The 19,444-nt window shown below is 37.6% G+C and overlaps 1 protein-coding gene across 1 annotated transcript; it reads right to left on the bottom strand.

Annotated features, from left to right (window-relative positions):
* Nucleotides 1-297: 297 nt before the first annotated feature.
* On the bottom strand, nt 298-19,385 carry ORC1 (origin recognition complex subunit 1; the record flags this gene model as incomplete). Its single annotated transcript, XM_083360227.1, is given in 19 exon segments — nt 298-617; nt 1,777-1,864; nt 2,144-2,310; nt 4,073-4,192; nt 4,800-4,949; nt 5,520-5,627; nt 7,606-7,777; nt 7,916-8,017; nt 9,152-9,258; nt 9,941-10,130; nt 11,534-11,635; nt 11,987-12,290; nt 14,164-14,530; nt 16,420-16,580; nt 18,386-18,513; nt 18,683-18,776; nt 19,184-19,247; nt 19,250-19,306; nt 19,308-19,385. Coding segments are annotated over 19 exon segments (2,778 nt in total). The 3' UTR covers nt 298-398.
* Nucleotides 19,386-19,444: the final 59 nt, after the last annotated feature.

Below are 19,444 nucleotides of genomic sequence, written 5' to 3' on the forward strand. Positions count from 1 at the left end.
AAGATAACCAAGGACTGAAAATACAGCTCCTTTAAAGTTTTAGGAAAGGCATTTTTCTCATGCTAATATGCTTTGCAATGAATCTCTTCCCAGTGTTTTGTACAAGCCTAATATTTTGGATATACTGTTTTGGAAGCTATCTAAAAAATGGGATAGGGTGAATTTGCATGAACCTCTATTGGGATAAAACCATTTTTTTTAACTAAACTTCTACAACTGGAGATAGATCTATAAAGTAGAATTACAGTATAGTATAATGTAGAGTTATAATGAGAGCACAGAACAACCGGATTATTTTTTTAAAGAATAGTTATTATTATAAACACTATAAAAATAGCTAAAATAAGTTTAAAAACAAAATTTCAAGTATCAATCAGCATCATTTAAAACAAATCTTATTAAAATTTAGTATTTTTGGCATCCTGATCTTGCTTGAGTGCATACATGACATCATTCTGGCTAACATTGAGTCGAACTCGCATGCCTAGGTACTTAGCATGAGATTCTACCAGCAAAAGTTTACAAGCACCAAGTCGGGAGGAAATTGCCATTATATCAGATACGGTAGGGGTTGGCAGGCCTTCAATTCTACATAGAGCAACATGCTGATGAAATATCTAGAAGTGGGGAAAAACAAAACTGAAGGTTAAAAACAAGCAAGTTAAAAAGAGTAATTTCTAATTACTTTCCTCTTTTTTCTATGGGAAAATAACCAATAAGATACAGCAGTGGTTCTCAATTTGTGGTTTGCGGAGTCTTGGAGGCTGTGATGTCATCACAGGGAGTCCACGGATGCTTGAAGAAATTTTATGATTTAAATCTTGAGTTATGTCTTGGGGGTCCGTGGTGAAGAAAAGGTTGAGAACAACTGAGATAGGCCATTTTTTCAGACTTGTATATACGGTGGTACCTTGGTACTCAACTGGTTTGAAATTCATTGAATTTGATACTCAACACATTTTGACACAAAAATTGTGTCCCAGTTGTTTGTTTGGTACTTAGTGCACAAGCTAGAACTTGTCAGTGTCGGCTGCCTTGTGACTCACTACATTATTCCTTATGAGAAAAATTCATTTGTTACCCATCGTGCCTCCTGGAACCAATTAACAATAAGTACCATAAAGGTAAGTAAAGGTAAAGTTTCCCCCGCACATGCGTGCTAGTCGTTTCTGACTCTAGGGGCCGGTGCTCATCTCCGTTTCAAAGCTGAAGAGCCAGCGCTTGTCCGAGGACATCTCCGTGGTCATGTGGCCGGCATGACTAGACACCAAAGGCGCACGGAACGCTGTTACCTTCCCACCGTAGTGGTCCCTATTTTTCTACTTGCATTTTTACGTGCTTTCGAACTGCTAGGTTGGCAGAAGCTGGGACGAGTAACAGGCGCTCACTCTGTTACGCGGCACTCGGGATTCGACCCGCCAAACTGCCGACCTTCCGATCGACAAGCTCAGCATCATAACCCACTGAGCCACCGCGTCCCTATAAGTACCATATATTATATTAAAAGATTGTCAAATAGATTGTCTAGATTGAATTTATGCAATTTGGAAGAATGCATAGTATGGTCTGACAAATAATTACATTCAAAATATAAAAATACAAGCTTGAGGAGAAGAACTGCCAAAGACCTGAAGCACTAATCTACTTAGTGCATAGTTGTGAATTGGAATAAAGAGCTACACTGTATAAAATGTATTAAATAATAATTCCCAATGAAAAGATACATCCCCAGAATATAACTAAAGTCGTCTTGAAAAAATTAGCATTCATTTTTACCTGCTGAATTGTAGCTTCTTCTAGTCCTAACCTATGAAATTCTGCAATTGTGGCTTTCAGGAATATTTGCTCCTGCAGCGAACCATTCCTAAAAGAGAATGGAACCCCAACAAGATTAATCAGCATAATAAAAAAGTACTTCTAAGACTGTTGGTACACTATATATAGTTTCTACTTGGTGGTTGCAAGAAACAACATGTTGACTTACGAGGCAGACATGTATTCTACAGTGTTATCTCAATTGTGGGTGCATATAGAAGTAAAAATTCATAAGGTGGTAAAAACTGTAGGCTGTCACACTACTCAGACCAGATTTTCCTTTATGGCACTGAAGAAGAGAAGATTCACAGGTAAACTATTATATTACCTAATCGCATTTATATATGGAGATGAGAACATTTCATCCACAGCTTGCATAACGTGAGCCATGTTGACTAACCCAGAAACACCCCTTTTGCGATCACGTTCACAGATTTCAGTGGACCTTCTGCAGATATCAAGGCATCGTCTTGCATCACCAGACAAAGCTGCAACCTAAAATGTATTGATTGAAAATGAAAGTTGATCTTTTTCCCTATATTGCAGTATCCAGAAAAAAACGATAGCTGTTTAACATTATTTAATGTGGAATATTTGTTTCACCCAAAAATTCCCCTTTCTCCATGCTAATTTGGTTCCCCCCATTTGTTGTGAATCTATAATGCTAAAATCAGGAAACGGCACAGAGTAGTGGATATATTGCAGTCTGACCAGGCAGCATCATGACTGAGTTTGCTACAGTGCCTCCTAGTAAGCTTCTAGGTGCAACGTAAACTATTGTTGTCTCCCTTCAGGCTCTACGTGACAATAGGGCCAGCTTAGTTTTGGGATTGTCTATTCCTGGTGGTTTTTGCCTCTCCCCACTAGATCTGGCAGAGTGAGCATACTCCAAGTCTCCTCAGTGAAATAGTGCAGGGCTTTTCAACCAGTGGTACGGGTACCACCTGTGGTACATTGGCACCTGACAGGTGGTACGCGACACTAGAAAAATGGTAGTGGGGGAGGGGAATGAGCTGAACTGGTGGCAGCACCGCACAAACCTGAGTGAGAGATGGCTGGAGCTGTAGGGCTGTCAGGGCTCAGCGGAAGCGCCAGGATCAGCACTTCAGGGCTGTCAGGGCTCAGTGGAAGCACCAGGATTAGCACCAGGCTCCAGCTGGAGCTCGGCACTGATCCCGACACTTCTGCTGAGCCCAGAAGCGCCGATCAGCTGGAATGTTGCAGCATCTCCAGGGTCTTGTGAGTTACATTCAGATGCTTGGCAACTGATTCATATTTATGACGGTCACAGTGTCCCAGGGTCATGTGAAGTGACCAAAACCTGCTGCAACCACCCAGCAGATGGGGGAAATAAAAACCAAACACCCACCCCACCCCCACTGCCAATCCTCAACAGAAATGCTCACAACAATGAAAACCTCGGACAGGAGGAAGAGTGCCACCGGGCGGGCAGGCAGGTGTCTTGCTTGGCTGTGGTTTGGGGGGGGGGCACTTTTTTCAGTGCCATTGTAACTTCGAACAACCACTAAGCAAACTGTTGTAAGTCAAGGACTATCTGTAGTTCATCACTTTTTTCCTTTTTTTTGGGGTCATCAAGTGTTTGACACCTTGCTAGGCGACTGGTGGTACTCGGATGTTGCCATATCCTAAACGTGCAATGGGTGAAAAGGTTGAAAAGCCCTGAAATAGTGTAATCTGGTAGGGCAGAGGAAACCTTTTCTGTCATGGCCCTTCCCTTATGGAACAGTTTCTCTCCAGAGGTACAGATGCCCCTGACCTCGTTCACCTTCAGGAAAGCAGTGAAGATCCAGCTTTTCCCCCAGACAATGGGGCCAAGGTGTTGATGGAGCGGGCATTGCAAGATTGGTGCATGCAAGTTTTACTGGGGGCTCAATGTTGTTTTTAAGTGTTTTTTGTCTGTTGATTATATTTGTGCATTGCCCAATGTTCTGTCTGGTAGATGGGCAGCCATATAAGTTTGCTAAGAAAATAAACACATTTTGTGGATTTGATTACTATCATCTTCGCTTTCTCCAGAATCCCATTGGAACAACAAGAGCCTGTTATAAAACTGAGACACAATAATGAAGAATGAAGCGCTTCTTTAAAATTTCACTAATTTATGATACAGACCTAGATCCATCAGTTTGGTGTATAGTTTGCACTTCAGTTAGAGTTCAGTCGTTAACTACTAAGCGCAGTGTTAATTTAAAAAAAGAAGAAGAAATCCACACAGCTGCCACTATGGTCAATTTACCTTTCTAGAAATGAACTGAACTGCATCCTCTTCAAATGCTTTTAACTGATTGATCCTGGAAGAGACAATTTGTTGTAACTGCTTGTAGGTGTACGGCTGGAAAGACATTCGGGTTAGGCCCTGCAAAAAAAGAAAACATCAAACCTCTTGAAAGGGCTATTCAGTAAATCTTACAAGCTGCATGAAATATAGAGATAAAATAAATTACAGGATGTGCAGTTGTTTAACCTTATGGATTTACTGTTCAAAATGCTTTTTAATTATATGGAAACTAAAAATGTATGCATCAAATGCAATTTTAGGTGCAAACTGCTGAAATGTTTTATTCGGAACTTGTGATATTATTGCAAGTGGTTTCTCCAGAACTCCATGCATTCCAGCCTATTATCATGGGCTGAACACTCCCACATAAGAATCTTTCTTTTTTCTAGCACCACAAATACTCCTCTGTTTGATATCTAGTTCTATAAATGGCCAGCTTCAGAATAGAAAAATGCAATAATCAAATGCATAACACCATTATTTAAACTCTTAGTACAAACTTTTCTTTATTCATACCATATCTAAAGTGGCATCTCAGAGAATTAACTTGAGACTTTATCTGGAATTTTTCTCATACCAGTAACAACTGCAAAGCACAGTAATAGTTCATTCCCTTCTTTTTCATTAATTTCTGTAAACATCATGAATGCAAGATAACCATAGTAATAGAATTAAACAGACATACCAGCCTGCTGGCTACTCTTTTCATCATTATTCTTTCTGGCAAATCCATAGTGTTAGCAATGGCCAAGACAATTAATTTGGAATTTTTCTCGGTGGGCCAGTCAAAGAGATTGTACATCACATTTTGTTTTCGAGTCCATAGGAGATCAAGCTAGATTGAGGGAAAAATTGATGCAAAATTACAGATGAAGAAACTATATGCTACAAAAATGTACAAGATCTGGTTCTAATTTTTTTAGTTTTGCAGGAAAATATTATTTTGTGTTAACATTCAAATACAATCAGCATTATTTTTAGTTTAACCGATGGATAATACTGCATATATAAGTATCTAAAGAAAAATACTGTATATTTCCTTCTCTGTATCAGTACATTTCTGCTTAAAGAACAGGTGCTTGTTACATAATTGGAACTGAAACCTGGAGTTAATCCACAGAAATGTATCAGTTTAGGGATGAACACAGAAAGTAGATTTTTCCCCTTTGCATTCTTTTTAAAAGATTTTAAACTCAGCAGAGATTATTTTTATTTTTAATTAATATTTGTAGGCCCCCTCTTGTTCAACTGAAGGGAATGAAAGTGTTTTGAAATAATTTACATTGTTTTTATTGACAAGGATGATCACTTGAGACCATTTCAATCTTACAGCAGCCCCATGGCTCTGAAATACTTACAAAACAAACTAAAAAACAATCTCCTAATATAAGAACTCCCACATTACCTCATCCACAACAAGTACTACAGTTTTCCTTTTTGATCCAGGTGTGCAAAACATCTTTTTCAGAAGTTCAGCCGCGTGATTGGCAGTTGTCTTCTGGCCTGTCAGTAGCTAAATCAGGTTAAATGGAGACTGGTGTTACGAACTTGTGCAGCAGCAATGAATTCTGCTATAGCAATAGTATAATTCTATGTATGTTTATCTGGAAATTAAATCCTACTATATTCAGTGTGGCATGTTGTCAGCTTTGGAAGGACAGATGGAAGAACTTGCCTAAAAAAACTATAAGTTTGCAAAATTATATTGCCTCCAGTTTGTCATAATTGAACCTAATGTCCAGATAAACTTTCTGCCAGACCTATGTTAATTTTTTATGTCGAGCACCATCAGATTGTAAACCCATAAATCCACTTGGAGCTGTAAATATTTATACTAATAAAGCAGACATAATTATTAAACAAGATAGGAAAGAGAGGTGTCAGAGAGTAGGAGATAATGAGCTTTTTAAAAGCCAAGGCAATTGAGATCAGACAGAACCACCCTTATGAATGTTTTTCATATGTCCCATTATTTTTCTCTTGTGGGAGATGAGGAGACTTATGTGCGTGCCTCCTTGCATTGAGAAATACCTGACATCAAGGAGGTAAGAATCTTTTCCTCGTAATACCTACTTCATCCAGCTTGACTATAGCAGTGAGAACTTCACTTTTGTTTTAAATATTAAACTGTATTGTAAACATTTTAAAGTATTATGACAATGGAGCTTGATTGTTTAGAACATCTGGTCATTTGCTTGCTTTTAGGAAAGTTTAGCCTTAGTTATTAAAAATATTCTTATTAAATTTATTTGCTGACTATTTTGCCACAGAACTTCTATGTAGCCAAATTTATAGTTAAAACTTTTCTGGTTGTTTCTTTTCATGTATTATTTCATTTATAAAAGCCTGTTATTTCATCTTTCTGTCATATGTAGATATGTTTCAGTAAAAGGAAAAAGACTTTGGATGCTAATTATTTTACTATGGGTTGTATGTTTAGGAGTAAAAGGTACATTTTGGGGAGAGATAATTTGATGCAACTATTTTACTTACCGTATGTTAAGTTGTATTTAGATAAATGTCTACAGCATACCCCAGCTGTGCTAAGCAAATCTGTTACATTATTCTGTAATAATCATATCTTAGAATGTTGTTGTGGTATACTCCTTCCACTTTATTAATATGATTTAAATATTTACATATTGTCTGAAATTATGCAAGTTGTAATAAGTATCATAAGACTCCCTTTTAAAATCTTGTCTGAGAATCCAATCATTAATAAACTCCAAATATTTCCCTGGATGGTAACATAAATGTTGAAGTACCACCTGTCAGCTCATACACTTATTCAGTCTTGCCAAAAGCATTGTCTTTAATCCATTAACTTCAGAAAGCAAGGGCAAGAGCTGTTAATCTGCCTGGGTGTTTACACAATATATTTGGAGAGACATTTGCATTAATTCTGGATACAGCAGGATTTTTGAACCTGGAATCACGTCATGATCACTTCATATTTAATTAGCTGTAAATAAGTACTAAAGTGTTTGCAATCTTCCAAATTTTAAAAGACAGCCATTTTCCACAACATAAGTTGTATCAGTAGTGTGTACACACACACACACACACACACACACACACACAAACACGTGTGCACCTGGAATGGAGAGCCAGTTGGTTTAAGATGTTGAACTAGGAGCAGGAAGACTGAGGTTTTAATCCTCCATAGGCATGTATGTCATCCAGATGTATTTGGGCTGTTCATTTTTCCTCAGCCAAGACTTAAGAACATCTATCTACCAACTTCCACAGAAACAATGTGCTAGATTACACTCCATAACCTTCAATTATTCATGTTGAAGACATAGGTTGAAAACACTGTCGCATATCAAGAAAAAAACTGCAGAGACAACTTATGGTACACACACACACACAGAGAGAGAGAGAGAGAGAGAGAGAAACACACTTCTAGAGACAGGGAAGCTCACCCTCTGAATTTAAGAAACGACTGAAAAGGCGTCTTGCCCAATTCCATTTTTCTCAAGCATATTCACCTTTAAAATTAGCACATAGGCTTGGTGTGGATCAGTCAGTTTCATTCCATTAATCTCTATAAACTGGAAAGCTGGAATCTCTTCATTTTCTGCTGCCCGCTGAAGATAATGAATGGCTTCATGGACTGTTGCTGTTTTGCCTGTTCCAGGAACTCCAGAAATGTACATACACCTGAAACACAGGAGAACCAATACTAATCACTAAGATTTCTGTTTTTCTAATCAAAAGCTGCCTTATTTATAATGATTGTTCCCTTCGCCTCTTTAATGAAACTGAAAATTGATGAAAAGCATGCCAAGAAACACTCACCCTCCTGTCCCATCAAGAAGCTTGCTTTCTATGAAGTTACAGATATCCTGGAATTCCTTTTCACGGCAGGGCAAGGTCTCTGGGACAGCAGATACATGCAGTCTGTCAAAGCAAAAGAGGAGGAAAGGGACATCAATACAAAAAAGTCCATTTACATGATTTCTAAGTAAGTGGCTAGGCACAGAATAGAATTTATTAAGAATTGTTATGCAAATGTTCTAAGAATTGATTTCAAATAATGCTGGGTTGAAAAAGGGGTTATTTCCCCCCCCCAAAAAAGTGACTTTATAACTTAAAAGCTAATCCATAGTAAAAAAAATATTCTATACGCAAATATAAAACAAGAAGAATCAGATATTCGTAACAGACGGGGTGTTTATTTAAAGATACCAATATATTATCTATTGCAGTGATGGCGAACCTTCTAGAGACTGAGTGCCCAAACTGCAACCCAAAACCCACTTATGTATTGTTGTGTGCCTGGTGGGCGTGGCCCATTGGGTGGGCGTGGCTGCAGTGGTAACGGCAGACTGGGTGGGACTAAAAATTTCAATCAGTCCCAATTTTGCGAGATCTTTTTTTTCCCCGCGAGAAGTTGAAATTGATTGATTGAACCCTTTTTTATTTTTGCATGCGGCGGCAGAGGCCTAAAGCAAAAAGGTTTTATAAAAACCAGCTGAAGGCCTAGGAATGGGGCGATGGCACGCGTGCCCACAGAGAAGGCTCTGCGTGCTACCTGTGGCACACGTGCCATAGGTTCGCCACCATGGATCTATTGCTGTAATAAAAAAATATTATTTACATCACCCTCAAAGGCTAACTTCTAGCTTGTCCTCCTTTAACTAGAGGTAGTCCTTGACTTAACAGCTCATTTAGTGACTGTTCGAAGTTACAACAGCCTTGAAAAAAGTGACTTACGACCAGTTTTCACACTTACAATCACTTCAGCATCCCAATGGTCACGTGATCAAAATTATGGTAACTGACTCATAATAGTTGCAGTGACAAGCAAAGTCAATGGGAATCCAGATTCTCTTAACTATTAACTAATTTAACCCCTGCAATGATTCATTTAACAACTCTGGCAAGAAAGGTTGTAAAATGGAGCAAAACTCACTTAACAAATGTCTCACTTAACAAATAAATTTAGGCTCAATTGTGGTCATAACTCAAGGACTACCTGTACATTATTATTTATTTCTTCCCTTGGGAAATACAAGGAATATTTTACTTTACCTCATCCTTGCCTGTTCTAGCACACTGGTCGGCTTCTGCATAGTCTGATTTCGACTGCGAATTCTTGGGGTGGCATTACGTGGAGTTTTTGGGGTACTTGGCTTAGACTGCAAGAAAAACCATTATTTTCTCATTTAGAAATGGTTTGCATTTTGTTCTGCTTTGAAACTGCTGAAAATAATAATTGAAAAATTAACCCAAACATTTTAATGCTTAGTACATTATTTATTTGGCATAGAATTTAAATGAATATTCAACGCAAAAGTGGACCGAAAGAAGGAAAGGTGGAAATAGTTTTACATTATTTCCTATTTTGGAATTTTGTAGTTCACCTTGTAGCCAGTTTGATGTTGTGATTAAAGACACTGGGCTAGGAGCAGGGAGACCTGTATTTTTGTTTTTTCTTGGGAATAAAAGCCAGCTGAGTGACTTAGAACCAATCAACACTAGACCAAGACCAGGAACTTTAAACCAAAATCCTGAAGGAGGAATGGTAAACCACTTCCAAAAATATTGCCAAGAAAACAGTATTGATTTGTTCATGTTGCCAGGAGCTGAAATTCATTTAAATGACCCACACGTACAAAGACACAGCCTAGCTTGATCAGGTAAAATGAAGATGGTATTATTTGACTCCAAATATAACCGCTATTCTTCTCAAAAATCTCCATTTATAAATTCCAAACTGAATTTTATAAATTGTAACATCAAGGGTTTATTTTATGTTTATTTTATGATTTTTGAGAGTAATTACAATTTTGTGTTTTTAGAAATGCCTATAGTTCTTACAGTATTCCTTGAATCCTTGGTAGGTGTTCCCATGGATTGGTTCTTTGAGAACTTGGGAGTGGATTTTGTTTGCCTTTTAGGTGTATGAAGTTTCTTGTTGTCTTCTTCATCACTGCTATCTGAATCAGAAGTTTCCAAGGGACTAGGACACTTCTTACCCTTGCTTTTAGCTTCAGCTGCATTTAAAACACTAAAGAAATAAATTAGACACATCATATTTTGAATTGGTGGAGCAGTGGGCTAATGCCTCCTTAAGTAACACCAGCTGAAAGTAACACCACCAGAAAGTAACACTAGTGCAGGTTTGCATCCAACCAGGCTCAAGGTTGACTCAGCCTTCCATCCTTCCGAGGTAGGTAAAATGAGGACCCAGATTGTTGGGGACAATTAAGCTGACTTTGTAATAATGCCGCTTGGGGTGTGTGTGAAAGCCCTAATAAGCAGGCATATACATAGAATGAAGGCTACTGCTAAGCTTGTAAGCCGTCCTGAGTCTTCGGAGAAGGGCGGGATATAAATGGAATTAAAAAAAATAATCGGAAAATGGGCAGAAAAAGAGACTCCTGGAACAACACTGGCTGAAGACAATGAGAGATTATGAGCAGACAGATAATGAGCCCCTGCTTAGACACAGACATAGTGAATCCTGCTTTATCTGAGATTCTTTTGATGTCTAAGGAATGTGAGGGGACCTCTGGGTTGAGCTCAGCCACCTTTAAATTAGATCTTTGTACTTTGGGCTTTTAGTGGATTAAATAATGCCATAGGTTTTGAAAGAGATGGCATGCAAAAAAGCATGCAAGGTCCAGCTACTCAGAGAACTATCATCTAATCCCCAAACTGCTACTCTGCGAAGGAACTTCTAACAGATCCTGGGAAAGCAGAGAGGGAAACAGGACTGTTACAAAACAGAAACACCTTCAGTTATTTCACCTTAATCACACTAGGTATATACTGAGCTGGACAATTGTATTGAAAAAAATGGGAAACAAAACAACTTGAAATTCTGTAACTATCTTTTTTGCTAATAAGGTATTGGAAGAGAACTTTGAAAGCCTGCCAAGGACCTAACATTTGGTTTGTAAGGGGGGGTTAGACAACAAACAACAGAATCTGCAACCTGATGTCTTCATGTCTCCATCACGTATTTGATCTATACCTCCAATAAACCCTGATCAATGGCTATGCTGCCAAATGGGATGGAAATTTTAATTCAAAACTTTGGATATAACCAAATTTTGTACTCCTAAGTAGAAGAGTGAAGGTGAGATTACATGCGGCAATCTTCTATCATTTAAACTGTAACGTTTAAATGTAAAATTAAAAAAAGTAGGTAAGGGTAAAAAAAAATGCCCTATGAATGAATTACTGTGAGGGTTGTTGATCCAGGTTTGGCCCACTTATTTTCGTTTATACAAAGATCAATTTTGGACAATGTTTTCTTTTTAAAAAGTCTATTCAACAATATATTTGTAAACATGCATATATAAAGCAATTATTTCCACCAATAATTTATCAAGTGTTACTAACACACTAGGCATTTCAGGGCTTACAGCATACACAAATAAAATGTAATATGGATAGCAGTCTCACCTAAATTGTTCTGCAATTCGAGCAGCAGTCACTTGTGCACATTTTCTGCGTGAACGTGGAGTCATCGCTGGATTCCTTGTTTCCAACTCATATTCATCTAAACTATAGAGAAATGTGACTATATGTTATATTCTATGAAAAATGTATGACACCTTCACTATTCTCAATTATTCAAGAAACAGATACTTTTAAGAAAATCTAGGCAGACAAAATTTAACCCATGGAATCGTATTCAAGTATAATTATTAATCTGTTAAATTTATCACCAGTATTAAAAAGCTAATATTTCTTCCTGTCAGCAAATTATTGCAGACAAGAAGTAAATTAATATTAAATACACAGAAGGGGATGCCTGTCTTACGTCAAGAAAAATGAATGTTAATATACACACAAGAACAATAAGCTGTTCAGAAGACCGTATTTCCAAATTTAGGACATAATGTTGAGCCCTACCCTTTAGTACTTTGTGTCACTGCAGAACTGCTGACTTTCAGATTGGAATCTTGGATCTTCTGACATAAACTTGGTAAATTTGTTGTAGTTCTTTCAGGTTGCTCATCCAGTGGTTTTATATCTGAAAGCAAATCTTCCTCATCAGAAACACAAGATTTTTTTTTAGGAGAACCTTTAATGCCAGTAAATGTTACTTTTCTTTTAAGGAATGATCGTTGTGGAGTTTCAGTCAAACCATAGTCTAGAAGCTCAATCAAATCTTGTTGCACTCCTAGAAGCATACTTCTAGGAGATTTTGTAGGTGCTAAAAGGAAAAAAAAATCAGAACAAGATTTAATAGGAATCATTAAGGCATAATAATTTCTGAATACATATGTCCTTATGTATCTCTTGAGGTCAGATTTCCTCTGGCCTGCAACCTAACTTCTGAAGTTTTTTCCAAGAAACAATTTCAGATCTTATTGATTTTTCATAAATTGTTGAAAACCTAATTGGTCTCCAAGGCGTTGAGCTAAAGCAGTTGAATTCCTTTAGGGTTTTTTGGTTTTCTATGTTATGGATCAGTCTTCTGGTTGGCCATACCTTCTTTCCTTTGGTATAAGTTATTTTCCATTTTAATTCATCATAATCTTGCACAGTTGTTGTGGAACTGAATTGGCCAAATTCCACATGACCTTAGAATTGGAACATCAGATTACTGATCAGATCAATTTGACTCTTTCCCTGGCATTGTGGCATTTGGACAGAAAGGAATCAACAGGAAAAAAAGTCAAATAAAAATAATAATTAAACAATGGAGCTAACTTTGCTATTGCTTTCTCTAGTTGTACCTATTAATGGCATATTTCCCAGCATATTACTCCCAGGGAAATACAGCAGCCAATAAAAAATGGGTCCTAATCTCTAATCTAAATTAAAAGAAGAAAAAAATACAATATGTGAGCATTTATCAGTATAGAAGCAGGATCCATATGACATAGCTCAGAACGCTACAGTGTTTTTTTTAATTACATTAACAGGTGCTTTTTTTAATTCCAAAAATCTTTCTTTTTCCTTCTCCATCCAACTAATAACATGAAAGGACAAAACCTTTTGTTCCCCCATTTTTTACACAGGTTTTCTCAGTTTTCAAGGCAATGATAAAAACTTCCAATCATGATATACTTATAAACCTACATAATTATGTTATTTTCAGGTGAGTTATACTAATAGCAGCAGAATTTTGTTTCTGTTACAGATATTTATGAATCAAATTCAGCAGCAGAAATGAACAAACCCCTCAGTTGTACGAGTGCCAGATCAGAAGCCATCCATTGTTAATTATGGCTTTCATCTGAAAATAATCTGAAAGACAGAGATCTGCTTAATATAAAGGTCCTGCTTTAGTTATGAGTAACTCTAATTTTAAGGATGGTAAATAGTCCAAACCACAGTAATGTCATCATCCAGAGAAGCCAGAAAGTATTATCACCTCAAGTTGCTTTTTAGAGTAAAATGGGTGGCACATAACAGTAATTCAAGAAGTAAATAATCACTATTCTCATATAACATTTTAACACAATCTTCTTGGGAGCTGATTCAGGGTAATTCTGTGGCTTAGAAAAGAAAAAGTTATACAGAACAGTCCCTATTATTAAGAACTGCACAAGGGATTTTTCTAGTAAGAGGTAAATAATCTTTTAAAAGGTAGTCCTTGATTTACAATGTTTAGTGACCGTTCGAAGTTACAACAGCAGTGGAAAAAATGACGTATGACCATTCTCCACATGACTGTTGCAGCGTCCCCGTGGTCACGTGATCAAAATTCTGATGCCTGGCAACTGGCTCATATTTATGACGGTTACAGTGTCCCAGGGTCACGTGATCCACCTTTCGAGACCTTCTGATAAGCAGTCAATGGGGAAGCCAGATTCACTTAACAACCATGTTACTAATTTAACAACTGCAGTGATTCGCTTAACCGCTGTGGCAAGAAAGGTTGTAAAATGGGGCAAAACTCACTTAACAACTGTTTTGCTTAGCAATGGAAATATGGGGCTTGCTTGTGATCATTAGTCAAGGACTACCTGTATAACCCTTAAAATTAGTAAGGTGCTATGCATTATATAAACCATGTAGCAGTTTACAGAGCTATATCTTCTGACAGCGAAGATATATCCAATCATTTGTAAACATACTGTTTAATTGTAATCTTTTCTTTGCTCCAGGGATGTCGCCACCGGCAAGTTTGGGGGAATTTCTCTGCTTAAACAAGGAAGACTTAGCAGCTGAATGTCTCAGTTTTACTTCTGCGCTGCTTTTATTGCTTTCTTTGGTAATCCAAGTGACATTTTTGGTTGCTTCTTCCAGCAAGCGGGAGGGAGTCAGATGGCCCTCCGTTGCAAAAGTTATGTCATTCTTTAGTTTAACAGAATTTTTCAATTCTGCCAGTAAATTAGGTCTCAGTGGCTTCATCTTTTTTCCATCCCAGGATTTCCTTACAAACATAACTTGCTTGTTTTTTGCTTCAAGAGGCAGCGCTTCACATGGTGACAAAGGAATAACCTAAAAACAGCAAAACAGCAGAAAGTTGTTCATTTTACACAGCAGTGAAATAATGTGATCTGCCTGTCCAAAACGTAGTATAATTCAAAGAGATTAAACATCAGTTAGTTCTAAGCATAACAAAAGGTCAATTAAGAAATGTATTTTCTCAAAATGTAACGAAAACTGGCTTCTCCTTTGAAGAGAGGAATATTTAACAAAACAGTGGGAACTATAACTCATATTTTTAGAATTAACTCTCTGAATTGCAAAGATGCAGTTGAGCTCAATTACTAATGGCTTCACTTATGTAGTTTCCTTGGCAAAGTGGGAGTGGTTTGCTGCTTTGTGATTTAAAAAAAAAATGCCTAGCTGAAAACACTGGTATTGGTGCCTAATCCAAGTAGTAACCAGAGGCAAGCCAAGTTAGTGACTACTTACTGCTACCTATTGAAGTCATAATATATATCTAGGGCTGTTAATATTAATACGTTACAGTACTAGTGAACCATATATAATACTAGCTTATAATATTTTTCACTATCTCTAAACAGTATACATGCATAGAACATGTATAGAACAAGCAGTAATTTAAGAGAAACTGATTTGGTGTTAGAATCAGAAATATCTGACGCCTAAAATGTTATTTGTAACATGCAACTTATGTAAACATTAATAATTCAAATTACAAAAACCACTGCCCAATTAATCTAATCTAGTGTTTCTCAAAAGTTTTGTTCCTACAATGGTCATGCTGATCGACAATCACCAGGACTGTAATCTGACTAGACTGGGGAAGATAATCTAAATGATCAATTCTGCAATGCTGATTGATGATTACCAAGCTGTAATCTTACTAGACTGGGGAAAATATTCTAAATGATCAGTTCTGCACCGATAATCAATAGTATAAAACATTGTTTAGGCAATGCATTGAACTATACATGCCCTTGAAGACCACCCATAAGCTACAACTGGTCTATAGAATGCAGAAGCTGTGATAGGCACCTCTAGATTCACCCAAGTTACACGCATGTTGCAAGAGCTGCACTGGTTTCCAGTTTCTGGGTGCAATTCAAAGTGCTGGTTAAACTTTACAATCCTGCCCAGCATAGGATCAGGTTGTCTCTTCCTGAGAGTTTCTGCCTAATACTGCAGATCCATCAGACTTCACCCTTTTAGCCTTCCAGAAGGCTATTAAGGCCTGACTCATTATTCAGGCACTGGAATAGAGTGAAGGGAACTTAAAAATCACTGTTGGGGCACCTTAGGGCAGGGGTATCAAACTGCCAGCCTATGGGCCGGATGTGTCATCCGGAAGCCACACCCACCCCATTGCCGGCAATGGCAAAACTCTCCCGATACATTGCACGACGTCACGTGATATCGCGAGTTTGACATGTCTGCCTTAGGGGATGATTGAGGCACCATTTTTTTTAGTTTTTTTTTATGGTTTTTAGTTTTATTATTGTCGTGAGTTGTCCAGTTGTGTTCCAAGATGAATGGCCATGCACATCATTTAAATAAAATCAATCAGATTGGCCAATGCTATTTAAGCCTATTTATGCAGCAGGATTGTGAACACAGAATTCAAGTTGCCCATCAATGAAAATTAATGTATAAGTGAAGCGTCAAAACAGATGAAGTAGAACTGTCATGACCAATCTTATGATAGACTATTTATCACAAATATAATGTAAAATAAAATATAATAAAGATTACTTCATATTCTTTTTAAAGTGCTGCCTTTCATGTTTACTATTACATATCCAAGAAGAAATGTCAAGTCAGCTCTTAAGTTGCCAGGAAAGAGCTATCTCAGGTTTACGATTACAGCAAACTACGTCAAAGAATTTCTGAAGACATTTTCCTTTTCTTGCCTTCACACATTTGAATCTGCTACTACTCACCATAATTTTATCAACAATAGATGAAACAAGTATGTCAGTATCCCATTCAGCCTTCTCATTCAAGAATATCTCTTGTTTGTGTCCCAAACTTTTTCGGAGACCAAATGGTATTTCTTCAATACGAGAAAACCACTCAACAACTGCATGTTTCTCCTGAGTATCTAGGGTAGAAAAAACAATATTACTTACAAAGACCCCCTTGGAGATTTTTGAAACATACATTTCTTTGGTTTCATTAAATGTCAGTGCAAGCAAGAGTGTCTGCCTTTTGCCATCAACTACTGCTAAAATGGTATATTTCATTCAAGCCAATAGTTCTAGACAGATACCAGTAGTCCTCAACTTACAGCGACGATTGAAACTAGAATTTCTGCCAAGTGATGTAGTTGTACAGCATCATTAACTAAGAATCATGGATCATTAAAAAAGTACTGACCCCAACCCAACCCATTCTAGCTTTGGTCTCATCCAGTCCTAAGCCTTGATAAGGGACGGCCATCTCTTCAACTCCCCCCCATCTGTCTATCTGCCCCTCCCCTCTCCACTTTTTGATGTCCTGTACCCTACCTTGCAGGACAGCAAGCAGCCCCTGAACCCCTGTGCTCCAGCACTGGTAGCCATGTTGCAGTTCTGGGCTGCAAGAAGCTTGGAACTGCAGTGCAGGGTGAAGCCTCAGCTGCCCAGCAACGTAGCACAAAGGGGTTTCTTGGTATGCCACAGCCCTGGAGATGCAGGAAGCTCCTGAGTTCCAGCACAGCTCCAGCACTGTGGAACAAAGCTGAAACTGCCCCAGTTATCCTCACCACTCTGCACCCTGAGGCCTACCCTGAGGCTCTTTGTGACACCATCTTCCTCAGGTCCCTTGAGGAAACTGCCATGCACAACCTTGGGAAAGAAGTCACGGTTGTTAAGCTAACCTATGGTCATTAAGCAAATGCCATGGTCAATAACCCCATTGTCTGGGTTTTTGTTTTTTACCAGAAACCAGAAGTAAGCGTCATTTTTCAACAAAATTCGTCATAAATGTGGTCCAAAATGTAAACACATGATGGGGGGGGGGGGAAGCATGCAGTTATTGGAACTTTGAATCTGGGTAGTAAGTACTTTTATTTGGGTCTCTTGTTACCTCAAAAGGTCACCAAGCAACTCGTCATAAGTTATGGACTATCTGTAATTGCAGCAAAGATAGCTATACCCTAGAAATGTAAACAAACCACTATTCCAAATTTAGATCTTTGGCATTTTAATAATAGACTTAATAGAAAAACTCATGGATATAACACATGAAATGTTGGAATTTAGGCATAGCAATTCATTTATCCTACTTGGAAAGACTTTATTCAGTTTAGTAAAAATTCAAAACTGTTTAAGAGACATGTGTCATCAATGATGATATGGTTTTTGTAATATGTAGAAGAAAGATCATTTCAAAATGCAGTATTTAAAGAGGAAGCCATTTTAGTAGTTATATGCTTATATAGTCTGTGCGTATTAATTAATTTCCTACAGTTTTTAGGCATTTTAAACCAATAGTTAATGATGTAATATTATATCTATCTACCTACCTAATCTACTTTATAATAAAACATTTTTAAAAATTCACTGTGTAGCATTACATAGAATTTTTAAAAGATCAATATTTCACTATCCTATATTTTAGAATTTTACATACTTAACACTTTAGTAATTTAGTTACTCAGTATTGTATTGAAGATTTTCTGTAGCACTTTAATATCTGTATTTAAATCTTATATTTTACGTTTTAGTCGTTGAGAAAATGTTTTTGTATCCTCATGTTCTGCAACCTCTTATTAAAATATGTATTTAATGACATTATGTTTTAATTTTATTTTAGTTTCTTAGTATCATATATTACTTTTTGACAATCTTTTATAAATATTCTACAAAACAAATTTATCTTAGTACTGGAAAACTGATATACAGGAAATAAACCAAAAAAACTTACCATCTTCATATAGCCTTAAGAGTCTTGCCACAAAAAGTTGATCATATCTTCCTTCTTCTATTAAAATAAATTCTCCAGGAAAAATACAGATGTCACTGATATCTTTTTCATATTTAATAGATATTCCCCTAAAAATTGACAAATATTTTTTTAGAGTCATTGGATGACCATTCCTCATCTTCTTTCTATCCACTATCTGTATGCTCAGTTATCAGCACTATTCCATTATTATGCATTTCCCCAGAACTACAGTATACATTTTGCTTTATAAGAAGTAACTAAAACAGGCTGACACACCTATAATGAGAGATCTGCAATTGTCTGTCTGTAGATATAGCCTTGCCAATCCATGAACAGGTGCGTTTTCTCTGACTTTCTATGTTTATGGTATCTGTAAAAAAAAAATCACGAAAGATCAGATCGTATAATATGCATCATGTGAGCAAAAGAGGAAAAGTCCTGGAACATCTCGTTGCTATGGCACTGCTCAATCCTCAGCTTCTGTGTTATTCTCCTAACCTCCCCCCCCCACTTTTCTAAACATAATAGAGAAGTATTTAAGAGACCCTAGGGCAGGGGTAGGCAACCTTGGCTCTTTTATGACTCGTGGACTTCAACTCCCAGAATTCCTGAGTTAGCTGACTCAGGAATTCTGGGAGTTGAAGTCCATGAGTCATAAAAGAGCCGAGATTGCCTACCCCTGCCCTAGGGTGAAGATCAATCTGCCACTCAGCTTCAATACGATCCTGCTGTCCTTAGAAATCTCATAATCACGTCGTTCAACAAAAATCCCCTTACGTGGCAACGATTTCCTCCACGAGGGGCTGCAATTCATTCTTTCAAGCCCGACGAAGCTGGACGGGGAAAGAAAAAAAAAAATGACAATCCGAGGCTCAGCGCGGCGCCAACTTCCCTCTTCCTCCCTGCGAGATGAAACTTCGCGCCAAAGTCCTGTCGCTCCGCCCCGGAAGAGAAATTTGGGCCTCCTTATAGACGCCATGTTTGTTTTGGGCTGTGGGGAGAAAAAAAAACCCCTCAATTCTTATATCCGCAGGGGGA

This window comes from Vipera ursinii, assembly GCF_947247035.1.
Source record: "Vipera ursinii genome assembly, chromosome: 3".
NCBI classification, from domain to species: Eukaryota; Metazoa; Chordata; class Lepidosauria; order Squamata; family Viperidae; genus Vipera; species Vipera ursinii.